A 26,638-nucleotide genomic window follows, 5' to 3' on the forward strand; every position below is an offset into this window, starting at 1 on the left:
GTCACAGCCAGAGTGTTGGGCCAGCTCTGACCAGGAGTTTCGCAGATGAAGCTGGCAAAGGGTCCCACTCTACCTGCCACACATCATCCTTCGCTTCCGAGACCAGCTGAGCTCAGCACTCCGGGCACTGGGAGATGAGGAGAACAGAGTGGGTAAGTTACCAACAAGTACCAGCACTTCTAAAAGCAGACAAGTGCTTGGGGCCAACAAATCCCATACAAAACTTACTAGTACACAGTGAGAACAGAACACTTACTGCTATCAGCCCCATAATTCTTACTGATTCTCCAGGTCTGATACCAACCATTAAGCACAATTTACTACTCTATTTACAGAACGCTTAAAGAAATAGGTATGTCTAAGCCAGCAGGTGCTGTCAGCAACATCTCCCAGATATTGGAGCATTTGTGCCAACTCCCAAAGAAGCGAGCCTGAACTCCTGCAGCAAGGAGTCTGCGCGACCTGGAATCAGCCAGGCTTTGCTGATTACTCCTCTGAGTAAACAGTGGTGTTCCCAGCACTTCAGCTTGCTCTCAAAAGCTCCTTCCGTTGGCATACTACCCTATATTTAGGATAGAAGAGCGCAATGACAAGCATCGGGAAGAATGAATAAGTGGTTTAGGATGCTCAGTATAGCAGCAGAAACTGTGAGAAGAAACCTAAGAATTAGAAACTCCTAAAGTGAGGAAAGGAATCTCTAAAGCTAAAGGTTGGAAGAGACAGCATTCCATATAGAAAGTTAAATAGCAAGTTTTGTTAAGGTAGTACTCCCAAGGCAAGAGGCATTAGTAGTCCATCATGTAACAGCAGTGGGCAGTAGAAAGAAGCTCCTGCCTGGAAGGGCTAAGAGAAAATAGGCAAATTCTTGGGTTTTTTTAATACAAAAAGATTTTAATTTCATTTTGGCCAGGTGAACATTAGTGGCGTTTTCTCAAGCTTAGGAGCATAAAGCTCCAGGACCAAGGGAGACATAGCATCTCAGGGAGCGATCACAAACCCTACAGCCAGGTCCCACATCCCCCTGCCCACACCTTCCCACCCTGAGCAGCAGGACCTAGTTACACTCCAAAAACACACATCTGCCAACTTCAAACCTGTGGCAAAACTCAGTAAATCCACGCCTGTTGACTTGATGGGCACTGGAAACTTGGGCCACGTTGCAGCCTGTTGCTTTCAAGGAACCAGGGAGGCCACAAGGAATATCCGGCATTTACACCTTTTTTGGCGGTGGAACTACTAACTTGCCATTAGTCACCTGCACTGGGCACTGAAAAATAAAGTTTCCCTGCAGGTCTGTCCCTCCCGGAACAGCCTCTGCTGTTAGTCACGCTCCCAGTGCCCGGAGCCAAGGTCAGCCCTGGGAAGTGGCGGGGCCCACGGAGCCCCACAGGGGCAGAGCCGAGGGGTTGCCCGGCCCCCCTGCCTGCGGCAGCCACCTGTCCCCGAGGAACACCCAACTCCGCCAGCTACCTGGACACCCACCTGCGCTCCCACGGCGCCGGGCCGGTCCCGGGGAGCGGGGGCAGCCCGGGACGCCCCACACGGGTTTTCCCACAGCCAGAGCTGGCTATCGCCACCGACAGCACCTGGACCGCTCACGGCGAAGCCCCGAGGCTCACCGAGGTACAGCCCGGGCCGGCCCGACCGCTCGAAGCCCCGGGCCCGCTCCGCCTCCCGCCCGGCCCCGCGAGCACTCTCGGGCGCGGCGCCCACCCAGGGCCGAGGGCGGCGGCGGGAAAGCGACGCGGAGGGAGCGCGGCCCGGCGGGAAAGCGGCACGGGGCCGGCCCCGCAGGCCACGGAGGGCGCGCCGAGCTGAGGCGGCGCCGCGCCGGGAAAGCCGCCCTGCCGCCCGCGCTCCGCCAGGCCCGTGCCGGCCGCGCCTCTGCCCAGGCCGCGCCGCCGCCGCCGGTCTCGCTCCCCACCGCCAAGGGCAGGGCGGCCGGCGGGTGCCGCCGCAGCCGCGCTCCGGCCGGTCGCGGTTCCCCGGTCCCCGCTCTCACCGTGCACGCCGGGCCCGGCCCCGCTCCCGCCGGCTCCGCGGCCCCAACGCACCGAGCGGGCGGCGCGGCGCGGCGCGAGCGCGACCCCGCGCGGGCACGTACCCGGGGGGCGGGGCTCGCGCGCGCGCGCGGCGCCTGGCAACCGGCGGCACGAGCCCGCCGCGGCCAATCGGCGCCCGGCGACAGCGCCGGCCACGCCCTTCTCCGCCACGCCCCGTGCCACCTCCCCTCGCGGCCACGCCCCCGCACCGGAGCCCCGCCCTCCGCCCCGCCCTCTCCCTTGGGGCCCTCGCCGTGCCCCGCTCCCCGCCCCGCCCCCGCGGCCCCACCCCGCCGCCCCCGGCCCCGCCTCACTGGCGCAGGAACCGTCCCCGCATCTCCAGGCCCGCCTCCTGCGCCGCAGGCCCCACCCACGCCCCTCGCGTGTCCCCCGCGGGGTGACTCCGGCTAGCTCAGGCCCCGCCCTGCCGCTCGGGCCCCGCCTCTCCCCGCACGTGCCCGCCCCGGGGTGACCCCGGGCCCGCCTGGTCCCGCCCCGCCGCTTCAGGCCCCGCCCCGCCCCCGCCCCGCCCCGGGTTTTGGCCCCGCCCCGCCCACGCGTGCCCGCCGCGGGGTGACCCCGGCCCCGCCTGGCCCCGCGCCCGACCACAAATATTTGCTTGGGGCCTTCCCGGAGCTCCAGCGGCCCGGGGACGCGGGGCCGCCGCCATGCAGCCCGTGCTGGGGGTCCTGCTCGCCCTGGCCGCGGCTCTGGGCTCAGGTAGGGCCCCAGGCTGGGTCGCCGTGGGGCTGGAGGGCGCGGGGCAGTGCGGGGCCCAAGGCAGGGCCAGCGGCCAGGCCGGGAGCCTGCAGGCCATGCCCTGTCCCACGGCAGAGGGGGGCAGCCGGAAGCAGGGGACTGCAGCGGGCGATGTAGGGCAGGGACCCTCCTGCTCCATGGCACATGGATCAGGTCATGGGACAGGGATCCCATGCTCCATAGGACAGAGTTCCCCTCCTCCATGGGACACGGATGTCCTGCTCCATGGGGCAGGGATCCGACATTCCACAGGGCGCAGTGCTCATGCTGTGCCCCCATGGCCATGCTGAGCTCCTGCCACACTTCCCCAGGCCACCGCTCACCCCTCAATGACTTCCAGCGCCTGCGAGCCACCGAGCTGCTGATGGTGCCTGTGGACCCACCGCCACCGCTGCCGGAGCAGGGCACTGCGGAGCAGTGTGCCCACCGCTGTGCCACCAGCCTGGCTTGTCGGTGAGCAGGACACAGTGCCACCGCAGGGCAAGTGGGAGTGCAGGGGCCACAACATTGGGTCACACTCTGCACTTGGATACTGGGTGCTCATGTGTGTGACCCAGGTCCCGTGGGCCCTGGCCTCACATGATGCCATGCCAGACTCCCGTGCCACAGACTCTGTGCCTCCCAGGGCTTTCCACCATGACCAGCAGAGCCAGTTGTGCCAGCTGCTGCCCTGGACCCAGCACTCAGCCCGCGTCCAGCTTCAGAAAAACATCCGCTATGACCTGTACCAGAAGAAAGGTGGGCTGGTGCCATGGGTGGGCATGGGGACATCACAGACTGGGCACAGCCACCTGGCATAGGACTCCTCATTGTCCATGTGCCCTGACCCGGCCCTGGGGCTCTGAAGAGGTGCCCGGCTCTGCTCAGACTACCTGCGGGACTGCATCGTGGGCGACGGCTCCAGCTACCGCGGCACACGGGCCACAACAGAGAAGGGGCTGCGCTGCCAGCATTGGCAGTCCACGACACCGCATGACCACAGGTGCCCCCGTGTCCCTGGCTGCCCTGTGGCAACTGCCAATTACCCTGGGCAGCAGGGGCAGTGGGGAATGGGCTGGGGACAGTGTGGGATAGCACAGGAGCAATGGGGACAGCTTGGGGGCAGTGGCACTGACAGGGGTAGTGCATCATCCTGGCTGTGCCCACTCCATGGCAAAGGATTCCTGGCAGCCCTCCTACCCACTCTGATGCCAGCAGGTTTTTGCCATCCTCCCGCAATGGGCTGGAGGAGAATTACTGCCGAAACCCCGACCGGGACAAGCGGGGCCCATGGTGTTACACTGTCGATCCCAATGTCCGGCACCAGAGCTGCGGCATAAAGAAGTGTGAGGATGGTGAGTGCCACATCCCAGGGTCATCCTGTGCTATGTTTCCCCCACACTGAGCCCTACAGTTGTTGGCAGCCGTCTGCATGACCTGCAATGGGGAGGACTACCGTGGCACTGTGGACCACACTGAATCAGGGACGGAGTGCCAGCGCTGGGACCTGCAGCACCCACACAAGCACCCCTACCACCCCAACAAGTACTAGCCCCCAGCCCTCAGCAGTGCAGTGCCCTGGTTGTGCTGGGGTGATGGTGCCACCTCAACTGCTGCTCCCTGTCTCTGGCCCAGGTACCCTGACAAGGGGCTGGATGACAACTACTGCCGCAACCCTGACAGCTCCGAGCAGCCCTGGTGCTACACCACCGACCCCGGGCGGGAGCGCGAATACTGTCGCATCCGCATCTGCAGTAAGTCCCCACCAGCATCATGCACAGCTGGGCCTGAGGGTCCTGGGTGCCACCCTGACCCTGCTACTCTGCCCCTCTCTCTGGCCACACAAGCAGAAAAACGTCCACGGGCTGTCAACCTCACCAATGGCTGCTTCAGGGGCAAGGGTGAAGGCTACCGCGGCCGTGTGAATGTCACCGTGTCCGGGATTCCCTGCCAGCGCTGGGACTCCCAGGTGCCCCATAAGCACCACTTTGTGCCAGAGAAGTACCCGTGCAAGTAAGGGGGTGGCCGTGCACCCCAGGAGGGTGGTGGTGGGCAGCACCCATGAGTGTGGGATTGAAGGGGGACAACCATGCGGCCCCTCCTCCAGGGACCTGCAGGAGAACTACTGCCGCAACCCTGATGGATCAGAGGCACCATGGTGCTTCACTTCCCGCTCCACCATCCGCATCGCCTTCTGCTTCCACATCCGCCGCTGCCCCGATGAGCAGGATGCCAAGGTGAGCCACCCCAGGCACATGTCCCTGGGTGCCCACCCTGGTGGCCCTGCCAGGTGTGCCAGCCCTCCCTGCCTGTCCCCAGAGTGCTACCACGGCCATGGCAAGCACTACCACGGCCACGTCAGCAAGACACGCAAGGGAATCACCTGCCAGCCATGGGCTGCCCAGACACCCCATGTGCCCCAGTGAGTGTGCAAGGGGGGGTGGTGGGGACAGGGATGGGGATGGAGATGAGGATGGGAATGGTAACAGTGATGGTGACTTCCTCCTGGCAGGATCTCACCCGCCACCCACCCTGAGGCACACCTGGAGGAGAACTACTGCCGCAACCCCGATAACGACAGCCATGGCCCCTGGTGCTACACCATGGACCCCCGCACCCCCTTTGACTATTGCGCCATCAAGCCCTGTTGTGAGCCCCTACCCACCTCCCTGCAGAGCTAGAGGGGACCCTGGCCACACACAGGGTGGTTTTGGTCCCCTCGGGGTGGCTGGATCCTGTGCCAGTGCCACTCTCTGTTTTCTCTCTGCAGCCGGCAGCACGGTGCCCTCCATTATGGAGAATGCAGGTGGGAGCCCATGGGTGCTGGGTGGGCACCCTGGGGTGGGTGCTGGTGGTGCAGCCCCGGCTGATGCCCACCCTGCCCACAGACGTGGTGGCATTTGAACAATGTGGCCAGCGGGATGAGAGGCTGCAGCAGAAGGGGCGCATCGTTGGCGGCCAGCCCGGCAACTCACCCTGGACTGTCAGCATCCGCAACCGGTGAGCAGCTGTCCCATATGCGCTGCCATGCACTCAGTGTCCCCCCAGAGCTCACCCCCCGTCCCTGCAGGGCTGGCGTGCACTTCTGCGGGGGATCCCTGGTGAAGGAGCAGTGGGTGATCAGCACACGCCAGTGTTTCTCCTCCTGGTAAGGCTGGGGCTGGGGTGTGGGGTGGTGGGACCCCCCTGTGCCCTCATGTCCCTGTCCCACAGTGACGCCGACCTGACGGGCTATGAGGTGCAGCTGGGGACGCTCTTCAAGGACCCCGGCCCTGGGGACCCTGACCAACAGACCATCCCCATCGTGCGGATCGTCTGCGGCCCCTCCGAGTCCCAGCTGGTGATGCTGAAGCTGGCAAGGTGAGTGGCCGTGCCTTGGCCTCCGCCATGCTCCATGGCTGGCTAGGGTGACACCATGTCCCACTGCCCCTCTTAACACAGGCCAGCCGCTCTGACCAGGCGTGTGGCCCTGATCTGCCTGCCCCCCGAGCACTATGTTGTACCTGCGGGCACTGTCTGTGAGATCGCTGGCTGGGGAGAAACTGGAGGTACCTGCCACAGGCAGCCCCTGTCAGGGCATTCCCTGTTCAATACAACCCCTGCCCATGCCATTCCATCCCCCTGCCCACAGCATCCCCATGTCCATGGCATCTCCCTGCCCACAGCGTCCCTTGCTTGGAGTACCCCCTGCCCGCAGCAACCCCCAGGTCCCTGGCATACCCCTGCTCACAGCATCTCCCTTCCATGGCGTTCTCCTGCCTATTCCATCCCCCTGCCTACAGTATCCCTTGCCTCTGGTATCACCCTGTCCATAACATCCCTCTCCACAACATCTCCCTTCCACACTCCCCTGTAATGACATCCTCCTGCCCATGCCATTCCCTGCCCACACCGCCCCCTGCCCATGCCATTCCCCAGTATCCCTGCACACCCACCGGTGCATCCCATGCCCACTGCCCTGTGCTCTCTGCCCACAGGCACGGCAGATGGCAGCGTGCTGAACGTGGCGCGGCTGCCGGTGCTGGCCCACAGCGAGTGCAACACGGCGCTGCGTGGGCGCCTGAAGGAGAGCGAGCTGTGCACTGCCCCGCTGCGTGCCGGCGTGGGTGCCTGTGAGGTGAGCTGGGCTGGGGACACCCAGCCCAGGGAGCCAGCAGGTGCTGGCACCAGGGTGACACCGCTCTCTTCATGCCACAGGGCGATTACGGTGGTCCACTGGCTTGCCTCACCGCTGACTGCTGGGTGCTGGAGGGAGTGATCACCCCCTCCCGTGTCTGTGCCCGCACCGACCAGCCCGCCCTCTTCATCCGTGTTTCCCTCTATGTCGATTGGATCTACAAGGTGATGAAGATGGGTTGAGCCGGCATTCCCAGCCTGGCACAGTTGCCATTGCACAATAAAGGCACAGCCGTGGCCACAGGGGTTGGCACTGCAAAAGGTCTCACATTTATTTAACACCAAACCCCAACCCACATTCCAACCTGCCCCTGGCTACACTCGCTCCATCTGCCTCTGGTCCTGGTGTGGTCCCCAGGGCCAGCAGTCACCCTGGGGCTGGCATAGCCCAGGACCACTGTGGGCACTAGGGCCTGTGCCGGCCCGTCCCATCCTGTCTGGGCTGCCCCAGGTGCTGGAGGAGCCAGTGGGCACAGTTTGTGAAGACATCGGCCTCCGTCTCCACACCAGCCAGCGCGTGGCCACCCTCCGGGTACCACAGCAGCCTGTGGGGAGGCACAGGATGGGAAGGTGCTCATCCAGCATCCCAGAGTTCCCTCCCTGCTCCCACCTGCACCCCACTCACCGTGCTGGCACACCCCTGGCCCGCAGCACCCGGTACAGCTCCAGCGCCTGCATGGGGCTGACGCGCCGGTCCCGGGCGCCCACGCACAGCAACACTGGCGTCTGCACCTGCAGCACTGCCCTCAGTGGGTGCCTGGCACCCACACTTGGCACCCCACAGCCATCCTGACCCTGCCTTACCTGGGCTGCTTGGGAGATGGGCGAGCGCAGTAGCATGGTGGCCACCTCCTCAGCACGTGGCACTCGCTCGAAGGAGTAGGGCAGCCCCAGGGAGGTGTAGCGCCTGCAGTACAGAGACACTGACAGCTGTCACAGGGACACTGATGGGTGGCATGGCACAGGATGGGGGTGGCACTCACCAGTCAGGGATGTCAGAGGTGCCCAGCAGTGCGGGCAGGTTGGAGACGGGGCTGCGCAGGGCACAGGCTTGGTAACGCTCAGGCTCGCGAGTGAGGAGGTGGAGGGCGATGAAGGCTCCGTGGGAGCCAGCCAGCAGGGCTAGGCGGTGCGGGTCCAGGGGCTCTCTGTGCAGCGCCTGCTCCACTGCCAGCTGCATCCGTGGGGCACCCACCACCGGCACCCAAACATCAGCATCCTCCCAGGAACATCCCCCAGCACCCCCAGCCCAGCACCCCTCACCTGGGTGTCTGCCACATCCTGCTCACCCACATGGGAAAGTAGGGAGCTGATGCTGGCCTGGCCGAAGCCCAGGGAGCCACGGTAGTTCACTGAGGAGACAGGGCCATGGGTGCCATGTCTCCACTGAGACACAGGGCCACATGTCCTCAAGCTCCCCAGCACTTACCCAGGAGCACGGCGAAGCCCAGCCGGCACAGCGCAGCCATGCTCGGGCGCCAGCGGGCATCAAAGACAGCATGGGGGCCACCTGGAGCCAGCATGGGCATCACCTGGGGTGCCACCAGCACTGCCAGGGTGTCCCCAGTGTCCCCTCACTCACCATGGGGGCACACGACGAGGGGGTGTGGTGGTGTGCCATCTGAGGGGCTCAGCAGCAGGGCCTCAAAAGCCTGGGTGTCTGTGCCAGGGAAGGGCTCCCACTCAGCAGCCACCACCCTGGGCACCCAGCACCCTGCCCACCCCCCACTCCCGAGGGTCCCTGGCACCCAGGCAGTACCGAGGTGCAGCAGGGGCCCCCAGGGCTCACCCTGTGCAGCGGGGCCCTGCCTACTGCAGGGTGGCTGGACCATCAGAGTCTTCCAGGTGACACCAGGCACTGTCGGGGTGTCCTCCACTGGCACCCAGTCAAGGGACAACTCCTGGCCTGCTGGCGGCAGCACGGCCACCACCTGGGCACAGGCAATGGATGGCACTGGGGCCGTGCCGTGACAAGGCTGTGCCATGCCAAGGCTGTGTCATATTGGATCTGGCTGTGCCACACCACACTATGCCTCCCTATGCCATGCCACACCATGCCACGTGTACTACACTGTCCTGTGCCTGGCTGAGCATCACTGTACCATATCCCACTGTGCCACACAGTTTCAGGGCTCTGCTCACCAGGCTGGGGGGGTGGTGGGGGGCTGAGCAGGTGGCCACCAGCAGGTCCCACTGGAGAGTGAGCAGCTCCCAGCACCCTTCAGGTGATCCTGGGGACAGAACACATGTTGGTGATCATAGCTGCTCACTGGGGTACCGTGGGTGGGTGGTGCCATGTACCTGCTGTCAGGTTGGTGACTGTGGCCGCCTCCGTATCCACAAGCAGCAGGTCCTGTGAGGGCGCAGAGCACAGGCAGTGGTGTCACCATGGGGTGTGTGGGTCACGTCCCTGGCCCTGCCATCCCCAGGACTCACTGTGCGGCTCCGCTGCGGGGTGCCCAGCACGGCTCGCCGGCTGTCGGCTGCCCAGCACCGCGGTGGCAGCACCTCTGCATAGAGCCCGGCGAAGGCTGCAAGTGGGGCAGAGCGCTGGGCTAGTGAGCCAGGGTCATGGGCACCTGGCAGGGGGTGGTGCCAGCCCCCCATCAGAACCCAGCTCTGCCCACCATGCCTTGCTCACCCTCCGTGGGCTCCTGCACCACGTCGAGCACCGTCACTGTCTGCCTTGTCTGCCAGGTGACCTGGGGAGAGCCAGTGGTCAGGGAAGGACCCATGCCAGGGGCAACTGAGGCAGGGACGCCTGTTGACACCCCCAGCCAGGCACTGCGAGAGGCTGTGGCACCTGGGCTGAGCACTGTGCTGGCAGCACAGAGTGGCACAGCCATGCCTGGTGCCCGTGAGGCCCAACTCACCATGCGTAGGCACAAGCACTGCCGGTGGGGCCCCCCAACAACCCCCTCCAGGTAGAGCAGGCGCTGGCCATCAGGGCTCAGCTGGGGGGAGCAGGCAGAACCATTCTCTGCTGACAGCAGCTCTGTGGGCAGCAGGGGGTCAGCATCCCGGGGACCCCCAGGGCACCCCCCAGGGTTCCAGTGCTCACCGCAGCACCCGCTGGCCAGGTCCAAGTGGAAAATCCCTGACCTGAGGGGGAAAGTGTGGATCAGGTTAGACCCCCACTGTGCTGATACTGCATGGGCATCCTGGCATGGCACCAGTTGCTGGCTGGGACCCACCTCCTGTTGGAGCAGGCATTCAGCCCCAGGCGGAAGGGCTTGTGCCACCAGCCCACGAACACCACACCATGGTCATTCGGGGACCACAGGGCCTGTGTGACAGCCAGACTCATCCCACAGCCCCAGGCTGGGCCCCCTGGGGCGTTCCTTGTACCCCATCCTGACCTGGCCGGGGGAGAGGTGCTCCGGGACTCCCTCCAGCACTGACAGGCTGAGGCCCTCCAGGTCCAGGATGCAGAGGACGGGCTCGCTGCGTGTGCTCAGGGTTTCCCCCCAGTCCTCATGGTACACAAACTGCTTGCCCTGTGGCACAGACCCATCAGCCCCATGGCTGGTGGCCCCAGGCATGGAGCTCTGTCCATGACACACTCATGGGATGTATGGCACACTCATGGGGTGCACGGCATGCTCAGGGGGTGCATGGTGTGCCCATGGGGCACGTGCCATGCCCACAGTGTGCATGGCATGCTTGGGGGTGCACTGAACACACTCATGGGGCACCTACCTCCTCATCCTCATCCTCTGCTGCAGGCCAGGCTGCTCCTGGCACATCCCAGGGGCAGGGGGGCTGTCGTTTGGGCTGGCTCTTCTCAGCCACATAGAGGAGCCGTGTCTCTGAGTGCGACCAGGCCAGGCAGGCAAAGGGCCCTGGCATGGCAGGAAGGTGCCAAAGCCCAGCCTGGCACAGGCACAGCTGGGCACCAGGTAGGCACCAGGGCCGCTGGCCGTGCCACCCTCACCCCTTCTGTGGGCAGGAACCATGGGGAAGGGGCCCTACCCTCCGTGTAGACCTCCCCGTGCTTCCCCAGCGCCGTGAGATCCACGCTGTGGCTGCATCCCCCGCTGTCCCACACCTGGGGGGACGGCGGTCAGCACCGGCACACCGTGTACACGGTGCCCACCACCCTGCACTCCAGCCACCCCGGTGAGTGACCGGGACAGCCGCGTTACCTCCAGCAGCTCGTGGCCCTGCCGCGGGCAGCGTTTGAGCACGGCGCGGCGCTGCCCCGTGGGCGAGTCCTGGCTGAGGAGCCTGAGGGCGGGAGGGACGGAGGCTGCGGCGGGCCGTGCGCTGTCGGCACCGGCCGCGCTGTGGCACTGAGGACGCCACGGGCAGTGGCCGTGCCACGGGCACAGCGTCCCGTCCCGCAGCCCGGCCGTGCCGTACTGGTTGTGGATCTCGGCGCTGAGCGCGGTCCGGCTGACGGCGAGGCCCTCGCGGCCGGCTGTGCGCCGCAGGCTGTAGTGGCGGCCGAAGCGCAGGAGCCGCCGGCGGGCCAGGTCGGGGCGGCTGCACTCTGAGGGACGGGGCCGTCAGCGCCCGCTCACAGCGGTCCCGCGGGCAAAGGCGCGGGGGCGGCCGAGCCCGCCACTCACCGGTGTAGAGCAGGAAAGTCTGCCCGCCAGCCGCGGCCCTGAGGGCGGCACGGGTGACGGCAGGGAACCGGCTCAGCTCCCTGTAGCAGGCAGCGGGGCCGTCGGCCGCCTGGATGAGGGAAGGAGCATGCTGGACGGGGGTAAGCTCAGCCCCCGGCCCGTGCCCACCCATACAGCCCCCCTGAGCCCCCTTGCCCACCTTCACACCCTTCTCGGTCGCCCCTGTGGCCATGGGGCTGTTCTCTGCCGCCCGCAGTGGGACGCCTGCCAAGGCACGCAGGAGCAGCCCGGCGCCGGCGCCCCGGCCGGTGGCAGCCCTCCAGCTGCTCCCGCTGCCCCGCATGGCCAGGCAGGGTCACCCTTCCCATGGCTCAACACATCCCCGGCGGCACAACCACCCATCCGGGCAGCTGAAAGGTCCAGGGGCCACCAGCTCCTGGGGCACAAGGAGTGGAGATGACACCGCTACCAGCACTACCACTAGAGACCCTGGGGTGCTGAACTACATCGTTTATTGGGGGTCAGCAGCAGGGGTCAGCACCCTTAGCACTGCAGGTGCTTGAGCAGCCACAGCGCCATGTTCATGAAGCCATCTGCTTCGGCTTCAACGCTGGCCAGCGCGTGGTTGTTCCCTGGGTACCAGAGCAGCCTGGAGGGGGAAATAGGGATTAGTGTTGTGTCCGCACCCCACAACTCAAGCCCCCAGCACCCCACTCACCGCGTGGGCAGCCCCCGGGCCTTGAGGGCACGGTAATACTCCAGCCCCTGCTTGGGTGGTACACGCCGGTCGTCCTCCCCCAGCATCAGCAGCACGGGTGCACGGACCTGCAGGAGCAGCATGGCCTCAGCAGTGGCGCTGCTGTTGGGGACAGGGACAGGGATGGGGACAGTGACATACTTGGTCAACATAGCGTATGGGTGACTTGTGCAGCATCTCTGTCCACTGAGCTGGGTCTGGCAGGGCATCAGGTTTGTAGGGCAGCCCTGTCTCTGTCAGGCACCTGCAGGCAAGAGAGATGGGGGCATGTGTGTGGCTGGGATGGCAAGGAGCCTGGGAGGCTGGGGGCAGCAGTACTCACCAGTCTGGGATGTCGGTGGTGGCCACCATGGAGGCGATGTTCACCACGGGGTTGCGCACCACGCAGGCATGGTAGGTGTCAGGGAACTGCCCGATGAGGTGGCACGCCAGGAAGCCCCCATGCGAGCCACCAACCAGTGCCACCCGGCTGGCATCCAGCGCCTCCTCCTGCAGCACCCGCTCCACGCAGAGCTGCCGCCATGGGGAACACCGACTGAGCAGGCAGCCCCACCTTCCCTACTCAGGGCACCCGTGGGAGCACAGGGTGCCCCAGGACTATGTGCCAGGCCGTACCTGCACATCACGTACGTCCTGTGTGCCCACGTTGCCTGGCAGGGAGGCCACGTTGTCCTGGCCAAAGCCCAGCGAGCCGCGGTAATTCACTGTGTGGGGGACAGTGTCAGAGCCCTTCCTCCTTTGTGCCCCCACCCCAGCCCCTCCGTGGGTGCTGTGTCACCCAAAGTCATGGTGTCACTCACCCAGCAGCACAGCAAAGCCCACGCGGCACAGCGCCGCCGGGTACAGCATCCACCCGGCTGTGAAGACGGAGTGGGGACCCCCTACAAATGGCAAAGGTAAAGGGGGGGGTGACACCACCTGGCTGGGGTACAGTAGGGTGGGGACAAGCTCTTACCATGGGGCATCACAACCAAGGGGGGCTTCTGGGCAGTGGGACCCTCACTTGGGCGCATCAGGATGGCATCGAAGTCCAGGTCTTCTGTGGAGGCAGGGAGAGAGATGTCAGGGGTCAGTGAGGATGGTGGAGCACAGTCTGACTCCACCTTGGGCACTCACCGTACTGGGGGTGCTCCTGCTCTGGTGGGGGCTGCAGGGTGCGGATGCCCCAGGTGATGCCAGGTACAGGGGGTGCGTCCTGCAGGCAGATCCACTGTGTCTGTGCCTCATGGCCAGCGGCAGGCAGAACAGCCACTTTCTGTGCAGGGAGAGGGGTCAATGCCTGTGCCAAGGGGCTGGTGGGCACTGGGGAGAGGGGTCAGTGCCCGTGCCGAAGGGCTGGTGGGCACTGGGGAGGGGGATGTGACTTTACCAACATGGGGGGGCAGCTAGGGGTGGAGAACCTGGCCACCAAGAGGTCCCGGTCGATGGTGAGGACAGACCAGCTTCCCTGGGGGGCATCTGGGGAGCAGGGGGGTCAGACCTGCAGGTGTGACCCTCTCCCCACCCCTGGCACCAGCATGGCCCTATTGGCCTGTCACTCACCAGCTGTCAGCGAAGTTGTGGTGCCTGTCGCTGTGTCCACCACGAACACATCCTAGGGGCATGAGGGCAGAGTCCAGTGAAGCCCTGACCCAGCCAGGCCTCCCTTGTGTCCCCTGCCATCCCCTCACCTGCTGGCTGCGCTGGGCCGTGTCCAGCAGGATCCTGCGGCTGTCGGCAGCCCAGCACATCCCTGGCAGTGCGCCACAGTAGATTCCCGGGAAGGCACCTGTGAGGAGAGTGGTGGCACTCAGCACCCCCCTGAGTCCCCCCCAACAGTCCCAGAGCTGTACTCACCCCATGCTTGCCGTGGCACAGCCTCCAGCACCGTGCTGGTGTGTTTGGTGTACCAGTCATACTGCAAGAGACACGGCATAGGGCAAGTTTTGCAGGGTCTCAGCCTGCCTGCCCCCACTGCAGCCCAAGGAGGGGATACCACCGCCCTCCTGCCAGCCCCACCGCAGCATGGGCACCCTGGCAGCTCCCTGGTGCCTGCCAGTGTCCCCCTGGTGCTGCTCACCATGCGGAGGCGGCTGCACTGCTGGTGGGGGCCCAGGACGTCGTTCTCCAGGTAGACGATGCGGCAGCCGTCAGGGCTGAGTCGTGGTGACCACACAGCCCTGGTGTCCTCAGAGAGCAGCTCTGCATGGGCATGAGGGGATGGTGAGGGGCTGCAGGGGAGCCAGGGAACCAGCGGGGTCGGGGTGTGCACTGCTTACCGCATCTTCCGCCTGTCAGGTCCACGTAGAAAAGCGCTGACCTGCCAGCACAGAGGGGTGTCACAGCGGGGCCGGGGGCCAGGCTGTGGGATGGGTGCCCTGCATGGTGTTATCAGCAGGGCTGGCTCTGGGGTGCCCTGTGGGGACTCACCGGCGGTTCGTGCAGTGCCGCAGCCCCAGGCGGAAAGGCTCGTGCCACCAGCCCACGAACACCACACCGGTGTCCTCAGGCGACCAGAAAGCCTGTGGGGAGAGGGGAGATAAGCAGCTCAAAATGCTGCTGCTTCCCAAAACCTCCCTTCTCTGGTTCCCTGCAGCTCCCCATCCTGACCTGGCCGGGAGAGAGGTGCTCTGGGATGCCCTCCAGCACCGAGATGCTGTTGCCCTCGATGTCCAGGACGCAGAGGACGGGCACACTGCGGGTGCTCAACGTCTCCCCCCAGTCCTCGTGGTACACGAACTTCTCGCCCTGCAGCACAGCCTGGTCAGCCCCACAGCCACACAGCCAGCCCCCACCTGACCCAGGGTGGGGAGACCCACCTTGACCGGTGCATCCTCCTTCTTGGGGTGCCCCGTGTCCTCGTCAGAGGTGCCCAGCTCAGGGGCTTTGCTCTCAAAGAAGGACTCAGCCTTGGGACGCTTCTTCTCCGCCACATAGAGCAGGTGGGTCTCCGAGTGCGACCAGGCAAGGCACCCAAACTGGTCTGCAGGGGCAGGTCAGCATTGGCCACCCTGTCCCCTGGAACCCCACGTTGCCTGGCATCCCCCAGCCCCTCACCATCGTCGTAGACGCTGCCGTGCTTGTCCAGCGCTGTCAGGTCAATGCTCTTCACCTTCCGGTTCTGATCCCAGACCTGGGGGCAGAGATGCCAGGGTGGCCCCAAGACACAGCATGGATCCAGCCCCAAGCCCCAGTGAGTATCCTTTTTCCCCCAGACCCCTCCTCACCTCCAGGAACTGCTTCTCCTTCTCCTTGTCAGGGACCTTGCGCAGGACAGCCTTCAGCATCCCACTGGGGGACTCACGGCTCAGCAGCCTGTGGGTGAGTGGGTGAGTGCCCATCAGCCCCCCACTATCAGCACCCCCAGGGACCCCGTGTGGGGGTGGGACTCACTCATCCTTTATCTCAGAGCAGGTGCCAGCGGGCCCGGAGTAGACAATGGAGGCTCCATCGTGGAAGATGAGGTACTGACGGCAGAACTTGATGTTCTCAGCCCTTGCCAGGTCCCGCTGTGACCACTCTGTGGGGAGCAGGGTGGGAAACCAGCTGCATCCTCACCAGGCAGGCAGGGATTGCCCGGACCCCTCTGGCCATTCCCCAGTCCTCCCCATCCCCGTACCGGTGTAGAGGCTGCAGTACTTGCCCCCGTACTGGGTGGTGAGGTCGGGGCCGAGGCAGGCGGTGCTGAGCCCCGGGTGCTGGCTCAGCTCTCGGTACAGCTCCGACAGCTCCTCCGCACGTGGCTGTACCTGCGGAACACGGGTGGCTGGAGGGGTGGGGGGCACGGACTGGGGAGTGACGGGGCACAGGGGGCACTTACTGGGGCACCAGTGTGGATGGGGGAGATTTTGGGGGATACTGGGGGCAGTGCTTGTGGGTGAAGAGCTGGGGCATGTATCGGAGTACATGAGGGGAGGAGCGTAGAGGCGTTAGTGCAGGGCTGGGGCAGTACTGGGGGTGCAGAGCCAGGGCATTAATGGGGTGCGAGGAACCAGGAGGACACTGGAGGGCAGACACTGGGGTACACAGCGGGGATCAGGAGGGTACTGGGGCAGTTGCTGGGGTACCAGTGGGTACCAGGAGACTGGGTGCAGGTCCTGGGGTGCAAGGGGCGCCTAGGAGGGTCCTGCAGTAGCTGGGGTCTATGAGGGGATTAGAAGGGTACCGGGGGTAGTTCCCGGGGTGCCGGGGTGGTGCCGAACCGGAGAATCAGCGGAGCAGCAGGGTCGGGGGTGCCGGGCTCGCCGGGCGGGGGGGGCAGTGCGGGACGGGATTCCCGAGGGAGGGACGGGGAGGGGCAGCGGGACCGAAGGGAGGGGGGTCCCGGAGCTCTGACATCGCTCCCCCGACCCTCTCACCGGCAGCTCCATGTCCTCGCGGCGGGGGGCGGGGCCAGCGCCGGCACTTCCGGGATGGGGCGGGGCCTCCGGCCTGCGGCACCTCCCATTGGCTGCGGCGCTCGGGCCACCGCCCGCCTTGAGGCGCCCCCCGGTGGGCGCGGGCGGCGCTGCAGCCGTAGGCACCGGCGTTCCCCGCACCCCCCACGTGTCCCGGCGGCCGTCCCCCGACACCGGATCGCCCGCGGGGCCCCTCTGAGGCCGCAGCCGGGGGACAGGTCGCGGCCCCGCAGCCTCTGGATCGCACCGGGGTGGTTTACTTATCAGGTGGCTGCAGAACAGGGGCTCCGTGCGCAGGACCGGGGGCATCGGGCTCTTGGGGGGCACAGGGATCCCCAGCTCAGCAGCCTGGCCAGGGGGGATCGGGCCATTGAGGGCCCATGGGACTGAGCAGCCTGGTCAGGGGGGTGGGATTGAGTCAATGGTGCCCACAGCAGCCCCCATCCCAGCAGCCCAGCCAACGGGGATTGGGCTCTTTGGAGCCACCAGACCCAGCAGCGTGGCCAGGCACGTGAGATTGGGTCCTTGATGCCCACAGGGACCCCTATCCCAGCAGCCCAGGTGTGGGTGGCAGAGCTCAACAACGCTTGGTGACAACTAGACCCATTCCAGCCACCCCCACCAGGCCAGGGGTCCCGGACCACCCCCCCCCCCCCTCACTGCAGGCAAGCAAGAATCGGGACCAGTCCGTGGTTTGTGTCAAGTCCTTTTTATTCTGTTCCCACAGAAACACCTGGTGAGGGGGCAGCTTCTGGGAGGGAGTCACGACACAGCGGCGGGGGTGGTACGGCACGGTACGGCACGGTACGGCACGGTACGGGGTCACTACGGGTGGCACAGAGCACAGCAGACACGCACACCGTCACAATGTTCAGAGGGAGCGCACCCGGCATCGCATTTACCGCTGGAAACGGCGCCCAGCCGCGCTCGGCCCTCGATCTTTGCACCCCCCCGTCCCCCCGCCCTGTCCAGCAGATTGCCACAACTCGGGATGGGGGCCCGGCCCGGCGGGGGGGGCTGCGTGCCCCCGGTCCTGGCAGGCACGAAGGCAAGGTGGCGGATGTGCTCGGGCGGCGAGATTGGCCCCGGCGGGGGTCTCGGTCCCGCGTGCGATTTACACACTGTACAAGTATTTACAGCGCGAGGAGTGGCGGGGCCGGCGGCCCGCGGGAGGCACCCTCAGGCTCTGCTCTTGTCATCGGCGGGGCGAGGCGGTGGCTGTGCGCGGGGCCGGGGCTCTCCTCCGTGGGGCTGCCCCCGGGATCCCTGTCCCACAGCCGCCGGCCTGCCCCAGCCTTGGGCACCGGCAGAGCTCCCGGCGAGGGACCTGCCACAACAAAGCGTGGACTTCCCGCGGCAGCCGGGTCCTCGATCACAAGTGCATAAATCTGCTAAGAGCTTTCAGTACAGCGATGGACTGATGGAGAAGAAAAAAAGAAAAGTCCAGGCAAAGAACAGCAAGCACTGAAAGGCGGGTGGAACCGTGCAGAGAAGTAGCAAGCCATGCTCTACGACGGGACAGACGGTCACGGGCGCTAGGGCTGCCCTTTGGCAAAGTGGCCCTCCGTGGGTCGAACATGCCACGAATTCATACGCACGGATGGTCGGTACAGAATAGTTCTCGGGTCGCTCGGCGGCACGCTTTGCGATGGAACCCTTAGGCGCGACATTGAACTGATTAGCTATTCACAGGTCTTGTTCTGGAGTCGTGTTATTTCGTTGCATAGAACATCAGGCGGGTGAGCGGGCGGCTGCCCCCCGCCACGGGGGTGCCGGCGGGGCGCTGCCAGCGCGGGGAGGCGGCGGGGCGCGGGCGAGCCCCCTCCTCGGGCTGCCTCCCCCCCTGGGAATCCCCTCCTGGCAGGGCGAGTGGGCTTTGGCCGCCGGCCGCTGCGCCGGCCGTCCCCGCAAAATGGCTTGAGAAGGACTTGGATTGCACAGTAAAAGGAAGGATACTGCCGGAGGCAAAGCTCTCCTGATCTTGTTCCACGGGATTTGTGCTCTTGTGTAGCCTCCTGCACTCTATTGCTTCTACAGACGACAGCCCGTGTGCTAACTCATCGCACAAAGCAAAGAGGGAAGAGGATTTGGTATAAACTTTAGAAAAATAAAACCCCGAAACCAAAAGAAAATGAACCCAAAGAAACCGAGGAAAAAAAGGACCCCCCCTGACGACGCCCCGTGCCCCCCCCACCCCCCGGTGCGGATGAGGTATACACAGAAATCAAAGTGGGATGATTAAGGCTGTTCTTGAAAGAAAAGGGGTGCCCGGCGGCAGGCGCGCTGGCTGCGTGGCGAGGGCGAGCGCGGCCCTTTCAATGCTTCCAATGGCTTCGGGACGCGCGCCCAGCCGGCCGCGCCGCCTGTCAGAGTCCTATGGCCTCGTATTTCGGTAGTGAAACAGTGTTAGGTCCTAGCTGACGCGCTCCGGGGCTCCCCGGCGGGGCCGGGAGCGGCCGCAGTGCAGGGGGCGCGGGGACGGCCCCGGCGGGGCGGGTGGGGTCGGGAAGGAGGAGCGGCGCCCACGGCGCCCAGCCCTCGGCTCGCGGGGGAGAAAAACCTATGAAGAGGCCAGAGCTGGGGTTCAGAGGGAGCAACTCTGCGTATAATCTTGAGAAAGGGCCGCAGCCCACCTACGGGGCCTGACCCGATGGTCCGGATCAGGCCCATCCCCTCGGGGCAGCTGCCGGGGCTCGCCGTGTGCCGCGCCGGAGCTGCTCGCCAGGCGTGGGGGGCACCCGCCCCGGGGCGTCCGCCGGGCCCCTGCTCGGCCGCCGTTTGGTCCAGCATCCAGGGATCGCCCTGCTTTCAAAAGCTTGCGAGAGACAGAGAGAGAGGCGTTAGTCCGAGCAGCCCCTCCCCGCGGAAGGGACCCCGCCGAGCGGCAGCGCTGGCCCGAGCGAAAGAGCCCCAGAGAGCCAAGAGGCACTGCCGGCGGAGCAGCTGCCGCCGCCCCCGCCCGCCCCCACGCTGGACAGACTCCCGGAGCAGAGCCTGGACCGCCCAAATCTTCCCTGGAAACCCAGAGTCTGCACCAGCGCTTCCGAGACTGGGGAACAAGGCCAAGCCCCCACGCCTTGGCTTGGGGCCAGCACTTGGGGATGAAGATGGGGATGAGTGGCCCAGCACGAAGGGGATGGGTCCATGCTATGTCTTTCCCAGCTTGGGGGCTGGGAGTGTGGCAAGGCAGGGCTCAGCAGGTGATGGGGGGACAGTGGTGCCACTGCAGCTGGAACCTCAGAGACGGCATGGCACAGGGGACTTGTGTGCAGGTGTGCCCTGTACACTCACTGTTATACTCAGAGTCTGGCGCCGCGTGCTGAATTCACTGGCTTCTTCATAGGTTTTTCCAGTGCAACGACTCAAATCTCCACTCACTTCCCAAACTCCTGCAGTGTGGAAGGGAGGAGGAGGGCATCAGGCACAGCTGGGGCAGGGAGAGCCCATGGCACAGTGCCCGGTGCTGGCTGCACTCACCTTGTGCCGTTCTCTCACCAGAACGAAGTGAACTTCTTGCCGAAAGCTGACACCGCTGTGGGGAAGCCAGAAGAGGTGTCAGTATGGCGCAGTGACCCTGGCCCCCCACCTCCCTGAGCCCCAAACTGTGGGAGCACTGCATCCCACTGGCTGCAGCCAGCCATCCCCAAGCTGTGTGACTGTCTCGGTGCAGAAGAGCATCACCATCCTGTCCCCATCCCGGGAGGAGCCTTCACCTTCAGTCAGTTTGCCTGCTTGTTCCGCTGCCCCCCCTGGCAGGATTTTGGAAAAGACGCTCTCTCCTTCCCCGCCGGGCTGCCCCGTGGCCATGCCCGCGGGACCACGTGGCCCGGCCGTCCTCGGACCGGCCTTGCTGTCTGCTGGGGGACAAACGAAGTCACTGTTAGCAGGGGACAGGCCCAGCTGGGGGAGCTCAGCTGAGCTTTGTGGTGCCAGGCAGCTGGCACAAGGGGGGACAGATGGCACAGTACTGCTGGGGCTCACTGACCTGCTGCTCCCAGGGGCTGTGCTGACGGCGCTCTCCCCGGCTGCTGTGGCACTTTTGCTGCAGGTTTGGATGTGTCCGTTGGCTCCGCTTTCGTCTGGAAGGGGGAAAACAGCTCTCAGGGCTCACACTCCCAGTAGAGCATCCTCTGGGGGTTGCCCAGGCCGGGAGGTGTCACCGAAACCCCCAAACACTGCTCTACAACTCCAAAAGAGGCAGCAAGGGATCCAGGACATAGTGATAACCCCTCTTGGCTCCCCTTGAGGGGATGGCAGCTCCCACAGCACCCAGGGTTGTCTGTAGTGAGCATATGAGTGGGATACACTTTACCCCATGGCTCCCATCCCCAACGCTTCCCCTGCCAGCCCCTGGCCGCAGCCAGCTGTGCCGATTCCCGGCAGAGCTGTGGGGTCAGGAGGCAGCCTGGCCAGCTAAGCCCGTACTTACCACCGGTGCTGGGTGTCCACCCGGCTGTGTGTGGAGTGTGGCTGGTGCCTTCCCTGCTGCCTGGGCCGGCCCTGGCTGCTGCTGCGGTGGCCGAGATGAGGGGGGTCCCTGTGTCCTGCCCCTGGTCTCAGGCTGTGCCGAGCTTGCTGGCTGGGCAGCCTGGCGCGCTGCCGGCTGCTGCCGCGCTGCTGGCTGCCCTGCCTGCTGCTGCCTGGCCGCTGGCTGCTGTGGGTGTGCGAGGGGCTCTGACTTTGGCGCCGGTGTGGCCGACCCATGTGGCTGGGAAGGCTTCTGTGCCTTGGGGGTCTCAGTGCCATGGTGGTGAGCAGTGGGGCGGGATGATGGGGCGTAATCAGCGGAGCTGGGGCCATAAGGCGCGCGGGAGTCGGGCTGCTGCACCTTCTTGGGGCCAGCTGAAGGCCCATGGCCACGGGGCTCATGGCGGCCAGATTCTCGTGGGTGTTGCTTTGCCGAGCGGCGTGGGGGCTCATCGGTGGTGTGCCGGGAGGAGCCAGAATGGCGATCATACTCCCTGTGGTGCCGGTGCTCGCGGTGCTGGGGGTAGTCGTCGTGCTGCCACGGGTCTTCATCAGGGGGCTCATCATAATCGTGGTAGGTGTGCTTAACTGGGGGTCTCTTCTGCGAGGAAGAGTGGCCACCGTAGTGCCTGACCCTCTCTGCCCGCGCCTCCCTGGGCTTATCAAACCAGTCTGTCTCTTCCTGACCCAAATGATAGGCTTCGGAAACCAAAAACAAACCACAGTCAATCTCTCGCTCGAGGCTGCGCGGGTGGAAGCCATGCAATGAAGTGGGAGGGGCAAGCAGCGGGCACGCGCGCGGGGGACAGCACGTGCTGGTGGGGACGGGACGCGGCGCAGCAGGGCACCGTGCAGGACCGGCTAACACCGAACACCCAGGGCAGGGGGAGGAAGGCACGTGTCAAGCAAACTGAGGCGGTGAGAGTGTCTCTGCGTACGAGCGGACGGGCATGCCCGGGGAAGTGCCATGCTCTGGGGTGATCACCACGGGGAGCCGTTACCTTCACTGTCCGAGACAACGCAATGGGCATCATCCATGCCGTAGCCCTCCTCGTGCTTGTACGAGTGACTCCTTGGCACGTCTTTGATGTGCTTTTGCACATCAGGCAACGAGTGGCTGGAGCAGAACTGGGAGCAGGGGTCCCCCGCTGACTGGGGGCCCGGCCCTCCTGCAGTGCGTGATCCCCCCATTGACTTCCCCATGGGGCTGACGGGGCTCTCCTCCTCTGAGGGCTGCGAGCGCATGGGCGCCCGCCCACGGCTCTGGCTCATGCTGAGCGATGAGGGCTTGGAGCTGACTTTCTGGGAACGCTCCATGCTCTCCCGCTCATAGGACTTGCTCCGGCCACCCATCTCCCGGCTGGAGGACTTCTCCACCCCATAGCCAGAGGAGCGGGTTCTGCTGCTGGAAGAGTAGACCCGCTCCTCCTCATCCACCAGATCCCGGCTGGAGACACCATAGTACTTCTGCTGCTCATAGACATTCTTCTTCAGGCCATAGGTGATCTCATCCTGCAGTTTCTTGGCTCTGGAGGCCACGTTGCTGCTGCCAATAGAGGTGGTTGTTGAGTAGGAGGCCAGGTCTGACTCCACGTCTTTGGCTTCTTCAATGGGGGAGAACTTGGAGATCTTCTGCTCCATGCCCTGCTTCCTGTGCTTGCTGCGCTTGGAGGAGATGACAGCGGGTGCCAGGTTCTTGGATGAATGCTTCGGTAGTGGCGTGCCAGAGCTGTGCTTGTCCATCCGTGAGGAGTGCCGGTACTCACTGTCCCCATAGTAGTAGCTCGAGCTGGTGGAGCTCCCTGACACCCTGCCATCGCTTTCTGTGCCCCGGTAGTAGCTGTTCTTCCCACGATGGTCAGGGCCATGGTGATCATAGATGTCCTCCTCAGACTCCTCCTCGGCTTTGGTGTAGCAGCAGGGACGGCTGGAGCCCTCGGTGTCCCCTAGATCACTCTTGTCTCTGCTGTGGCGGCTGTCGGTGCTCGTGCCCACCGGCTCTGCTTTCTGCCCGTCCACTGCTGGACTCTCCTTGGTGAGCTCGCTGATGTCCTCGATCATCACATAGTTACGGGGGATGTTCTGCTCCAGACTGGTGTAGAGGGACTCAGAAGAGTAGCTGGCTGAGGGGCCTGGTGCCGCGCTGGTTCTCTCAGCTGGACGGGTCTCAGGTGCCTTGTACTGCTCATAGCCACCGCTCGCCGGTGCAGTGCTGAAGGTGACGTCAGGCACAGCAGAGGAGCTGGTGGCCGCACCGATGACCTCATAGTTGGTGGGGATTTTCTGTTCTAGGTCGGCCAGAGAGGTCTGCCGCGGCTTCTGGTGCCCACCAGCTATGTCTGCCGGGCTCTGGTAGAGGGCGGGCTGTGCCGCCGGCACGGTGGCTGCCCCAGCGAAGGCGCTTGGGGCTTGGTAGGGGTTTTGGGGCTGGAAGCCTGGCTGGGCTGGGGTGCCCAGCTCTGGGTATGTGGTGCCGGGGGCCGAGAAGCCACCGGGCGAGGTGAAGGTGGGCAGCGGGGCTGCCGACAAGCCATCCTGTGAGGTGCTGGCTGTGGGGTACTGGGGGTGCTGCAGGCGTGGTGGCGGGAAGGCGGCGGGGCCCTGTGGGGCAGGGTATGGGTAGGCGCCATAGGAGGCGGCGGCGGCGGCGGCGGCGGTATAGTCGGGGTACTGCCCGGCAGGGCGCAGGCCAGCGCTGTCGTAAGCGGCGAGGCGCAGGCTGTGCAGCTCGCTGTCCGACAGGTAGTCGCGGCGATCGCCGGGGTAGCGCAGGTAGGGGTGGTCCCGCCCACCAACCCGATCCTTCAGCAGCGACTCCTTGCGCTGGGTGATGCCCAGCTCCAGGTACTTCAGCTTGGCATCGATCTCTTTCTCCTCCTCGTCCAGCTCCGCCTGCTTCTTCCGCAGTTTGGTGGCCTCGTGTTCCACCAGCCTCAGGTCGCGGTCCAGCTCCTTCAGCAGGCTGGCCTTGGTGACAGGCGCGGTGGCCTTGGGAGCCAGGCTGCTCAGGTAGAGCTGGGAGGCAGCTGGGCTTGCCAGGGGGACGTGGGGCTCCTCAGGTGGTGGGCTGGGCAGTGTCCGCTTCACCTTGCGTGCCAGCGAGCTCGACTGCAGCCCCCCCACCTGCAAAGCCAAGGGACATCTGGTCAGGGGGGCAGGTGGGTGTCACCCCATGTCCCACCCCAAGCATTGCAGTGCTCCTCCCGTGCCCTAGGGGCTGGAGTGAGGCATCCCGCTGTGCACGTGTTCCCCCACGCACTGAGAAAGCGGCGTTTATGTAAAAGCACAATAAATAGGATGGAAGTAACAGGCAGGGCGCCTTCCGTGAGTAATTACCGGGGGTGGCAGCCGGCCAAGCGCTGAGCTGGCCATGTGCATACCCTCTGCTGCAAAAAATGCTTTCTGTCCGCAGGCACTTGGCAGAGGGACCTGGGGGACTGCCCGGGGGTGCTGCTGCCCCAGGAATTGCCCGGGGACTTCCTGGCTGGGAACTAGACTGCCCAAGGCAACCTCAGTGTGTGGGCACAAAGGTGTGAGCAAGAATCACCACAACCCTAAATGGAGCCGTGCATGGTGGTGGCTCCTCGAGAGAGAAGGGGGACCCATCTGGAGCAGGGGACAGCCCTGATGCTGCCAACCCGCAGCATCTCCTGCCTGCTGACAGGCTCGTGCAGCCAGTGGACCTCCAGGGCCTCCCTCCAGCTGCTGGTATTGGCACGCACGTCTGTGCCTGCTGGCTGCCATCAGCTGCTGCGGGGAGCCGGCCTTTTGAAATATTAATTACCACAGCGCTAATGAAACTGAAATGTCCCGAGGTGCCTCCTGGGGCTGTTCCCTGAGGGTAAGGTTGTTCCCTGTGGTGACATACCTGTGAGCTGGGGAGCAGCGGGTGTTGGTAGAGGGAGAACCTGTCCTTGCCAGCCTCCTCGGCGGTGGGGCTGATGGGCTTGGGGTCGGACAGGGAGCGCTGCATGGTCTTGATGGGGCGTGGCAGCGTCTGCTGGCGCTGGGCTAAGTCGGTGGTGAAGTGCTTCTGTGGGGGGACGTGGGCCTTGTTCAGGCGCTCACTGGTGGCGAAGGAGGACTCCAGGAGGCGATGGGGGGATAAGGGAGAGACAGGTGAGTAGAGGACCTGGGGAGAGCGGGGTGGCTGTCGGGTCACCAGCTGGGAAAGGGATTCGGCCGGCAGATGGGACTGGTAACCAATTTCCAGGGGATCTGGCTTCTTCTTCTCAAACTTGCCCAGGGTCTGCTGCCGGACAGTGTGGGGGTCCAGGGGGCCTGTGCTCACTATTTGGAGGTTGGTGGAGTAGGGTGGGATGGTGGTGGGCACTGTCAGCTGGGGGACCACGACGCCAGGTTGGGGAGCTGGCTCTGGCTCTGTCTGGCAGGCCAGACTCTCACCCCGCTGCGTCTTCTCTGGGGCTGAGATGTACTTCACGATCTCCACTCGGGGGTCATGGGTGGTGATGTGAATGGAGGGGGAGACGCGGAGGAGCTGGTCGGGCTCAGTCTGCACCGAGCAGTCGCTGATGGTCTGGATACCCACACTGGCTGTGCGGGTCGCCCCATCTGTCTTGCCCTCAGTGCTGGCCTCAGTGTGCCGTGAGGCCCTGGAGCGCCGGCGGCGCACAGGCTGCTCCCACTCCCCGCTGTCCTCCTCGTCTGTCTGCACACTGCAGTCAGCGCTGCGCCGCGTCCGCCGCCGCCCGCGACAGCATGAACCGCTCCTCGCCGTCCTCCTCATCTGTCTGCACGCTGCTGTCTGCCATCTTCCGCGCTGCAAAGGTCTCCTTCTCGTAGGCATCCCGCAGCCGTGGCATCGAGTTCCTCTTCTTGATGCCCCGGCCAGGCTCCCAGGACTCCTCGACTTGAAGTGACATGTCCGAGGCTGAGCTGCTGAGTGGCCGCTGTGGTGCAGGGTAGCGGGGACCAGCGGGACCCTCTGGGGGTGTCTGGCCCGGCGGGGGCCATGCCTGCCCATTGTGTGCAGCACCCGTGGTGCCTCAGCGGGCCCCTCGGGTGGGCGGGCAGTGGGCTCCACGGGAGTGGGGAAGATGGTCTTCTGCCGCTTCTGCTCCTCCAGCTGCTGCTGCAGCTGGTGCTGGAGCTGGTGGATGTGCTCGAGCTGCAGGCGCTGCTGGGCGAGCTGCTCCCGCTGCAGTGCCAGCTGCGCATGCCGCTCTTCCTGCTGTTGCTGCAGCACCTGCTGCTTGATGCACTGCAGCTCCTGCAGCTCCCGCTGCACCAGCAGCTGCTCCTTCTCCCGGTGCCGCTGCAGCTCTGCGCGCTCCCGCTCCAGCTCCTCCTGCAGCCGCAGCTGCCTCAGCTTCTCCAGCTCCACGCGCTCCCGCTCCAGCTGCAGCACGTGCTCCTGCTGCTTGCGCTGACGCTCCTCTTCCCGCTCCCGCTCCTCCCGCTGAGCTCCATCCAGTGGTGGCTTGGGTGTTGTGGCCACTGGCCCGCTCTCCTTAGGGGCTGCTGGTGCTGCCGGCACCTCTGTACGGGGGC

General features: G+C 65.1%; 5 protein-coding genes across 6 annotated transcripts in view; 1 reads left to right on the plus strand and 4 right to left on the minus strand.

Annotated features, from left to right (window-relative positions):
- DAG1 (dystroglycan 1) overlaps positions 1-2,072 on the minus strand; it is a 49,327-nt gene extending 47,255 nt beyond the window's left edge. The window contains exon 1 of one of the 2 annotated variants that reach the window (XM_039558876.1): positions 2,003-2,072. The gene's annotated coding sequence lies outside the window, so the exon portion shown is untranslated. Of the gene's footprint in view, positions 1-1,482; positions 1,669-2,002 lie in introns of those variants that run through there. The other variant, XM_039558877.1, reaches the window with a different exon arrangement.
- A 527-nt stretch (positions 2,073-2,599) lies between these two features.
- MST1 (macrophage stimulating 1) lies at positions 2,600-7,217 on the plus strand. The gene is made up of 18 exons (XM_039559238.1): positions 2,600-2,762; positions 3,113-3,254; positions 3,427-3,539; positions 3,669-3,783; positions 3,999-4,135; positions 4,205-4,325; positions 4,416-4,534; positions 4,628-4,793; positions 4,888-5,004; positions 5,080-5,202; positions 5,293-5,429; positions 5,551-5,586; positions 5,669-5,780; positions 5,851-5,928; positions 5,994-6,140; positions 6,222-6,328; positions 6,758-6,897; positions 6,978-7,217. Exons 1-18 carry the CDS (start codon positions 2,711-2,713, stop codon positions 7,137-7,139), a joined length of 2,124 nt encoding a protein of 707 aa, XP_039415172.1. The 5' UTR covers positions 2,600-2,710; the 3' UTR covers positions 7,140-7,217.
- Positions 7,204-12,012, minus strand: LOC104683425 (acylamino-acid-releasing enzyme). The gene is made up of 22 exons (XM_039559236.1): positions 11,727-12,012; positions 11,528-11,657; positions 11,319-11,448; positions 11,102-11,183; positions 10,929-11,004; positions 10,656-10,798; positions 10,316-10,453; positions 10,151-10,242; positions 10,018-10,058; positions 9,830-9,951; positions 9,598-9,658; positions 9,393-9,487; positions 9,258-9,309; positions 9,099-9,187; positions 8,746-8,887; positions 8,539-8,616; positions 8,386-8,466; positions 8,220-8,308; positions 7,940-8,130; positions 7,761-7,863; positions 7,582-7,688; positions 7,204-7,501 (listed from the first exon to the last, which is right to left on the minus strand). The coding sequence occupies exons 1-22, from the start codon at positions 11,868-11,870 to the stop codon at positions 7,363-7,365; spliced, it is 2,325 nt and encodes a 774-aa protein (XP_039415170.1). The 5' UTR covers positions 11,871-12,012; the 3' UTR covers positions 7,204-7,362.
- Positions 12,013-12,022: 10 nt separating this feature from the next.
- Positions 12,023-16,678, minus strand: LOC104683426 (acylamino-acid-releasing enzyme). The gene is made up of 22 exons (XM_039559237.1): positions 16,622-16,678; positions 15,883-16,012; positions 15,657-15,783; positions 15,491-15,578; positions 15,321-15,396; positions 15,083-15,246; positions 14,874-15,011; positions 14,694-14,785; positions 14,543-14,583; positions 14,344-14,465; positions 14,121-14,181; positions 13,955-14,052; positions 13,827-13,878; positions 13,654-13,742; positions 13,401-13,539; positions 13,240-13,323; positions 13,085-13,165; positions 12,900-12,988; positions 12,607-12,797; positions 12,426-12,528; positions 12,246-12,352; positions 12,023-12,176 (listed from the first exon to the last, which is right to left on the minus strand). The coding sequence occupies exons 1-22, from the start codon at positions 16,631-16,633 to the stop codon at positions 12,071-12,073; spliced, it is 2,190 nt and encodes a 729-aa protein (XP_039415171.1). The 5' UTR covers positions 16,634-16,678; the 3' UTR covers positions 12,023-12,070.
- A 672-nt stretch (positions 16,679-17,350) lies between these two features.
- BSN (bassoon presynaptic cytomatrix protein) overlaps positions 17,351-26,638 on the minus strand; it is a gene marked incomplete at its 5' end in the record, with an annotated part of 89,190 nt that continues 79,902 nt past the window's right edge. The window contains 10 exon segments of the mRNA XM_039559160.1: positions 17,351-19,475; positions 19,952-20,049; positions 20,138-20,192; positions 20,374-20,517; positions 20,646-20,739; positions 21,090-21,826; positions 22,129-24,250; positions 24,996-25,835; positions 25,837-26,117; positions 26,120-26,638. Coding sequence (XP_039415094.1) covers positions 20,152-20,192; positions 20,374-20,517; positions 20,646-20,739; positions 21,090-21,826; positions 22,129-24,250; positions 24,996-25,835; positions 25,837-26,117; positions 26,120-26,638 — 4,778 coding nt within the window.

This window comes from Corvus cornix, chromosome 12, assembly GCF_000738735.6.
Source record: "Corvus cornix cornix isolate S_Up_H32 chromosome 12, ASM73873v5, whole genome shotgun sequence".
NCBI classification, from domain to species: Eukaryota; Metazoa; Chordata; class Aves; order Passeriformes; family Corvidae; genus Corvus; species Corvus cornix.

Bases quoted from the DNA above. Each gene is read 5' to 3' on its own strand.
- LOC104683426 (XM_039559237.1), bottom strand. The intron at 13,166-13,239 runs GTAAGAGCTTGT...TGCCATTTGTAG, and splicing joins CTTGGTTGTGATGCCCCATG to GGGGTCCCCACTCCGTCTTC. The intron at 12,353-12,425 runs GTATGTCACTGT...CTGCTCCTGCAG, and splicing joins CCATACGCTATGTTGACCAA to GTCCGTGCACCCGTGCTGCT.
- LOC104683425 (XM_039559236.1), bottom strand. From the start codon at position 11,870: ATGCGGGGCAGCGGGAGCAGCTGGAGGGCTGCCACCGGCCGGGGCGCC. The intron at 11,658-11,726 runs GTGGGCAAGGGG...ACCCCCGTCCAG, and splicing joins CGACCGAGAAGGGTGTGAAG to CATGCTCCTTCCCTCATCCA. The intron at 8,888-9,098 runs GTGAGCAGAGCC...GCCTGTGCCCAG, and splicing joins CCCACCACCCCCCCAGCCTG to GTGGTGGCCGTGCTGCCGCC.
- MST1 (XM_039559238.1), top strand. From the start codon at position 2,711: ATGCAGCCCGTGCTGGGGGTCCTGCTCGCCCTGGCCGCGGCTCTGGGC. The intron at 4,326-4,415 runs GTACTAGCCCCC...TCTCTGGCCCAG, and splicing joins CACCCCTACCACCCCAACAA to GTACCCTGACAAGGGGCTGG. The intron at 4,535-4,627 runs GTAAGTCCCCAC...TGGCCACACAAG, and splicing joins CTGTCGCATCCGCATCTGCA to CAGAAAAACGTCCACGGGCT.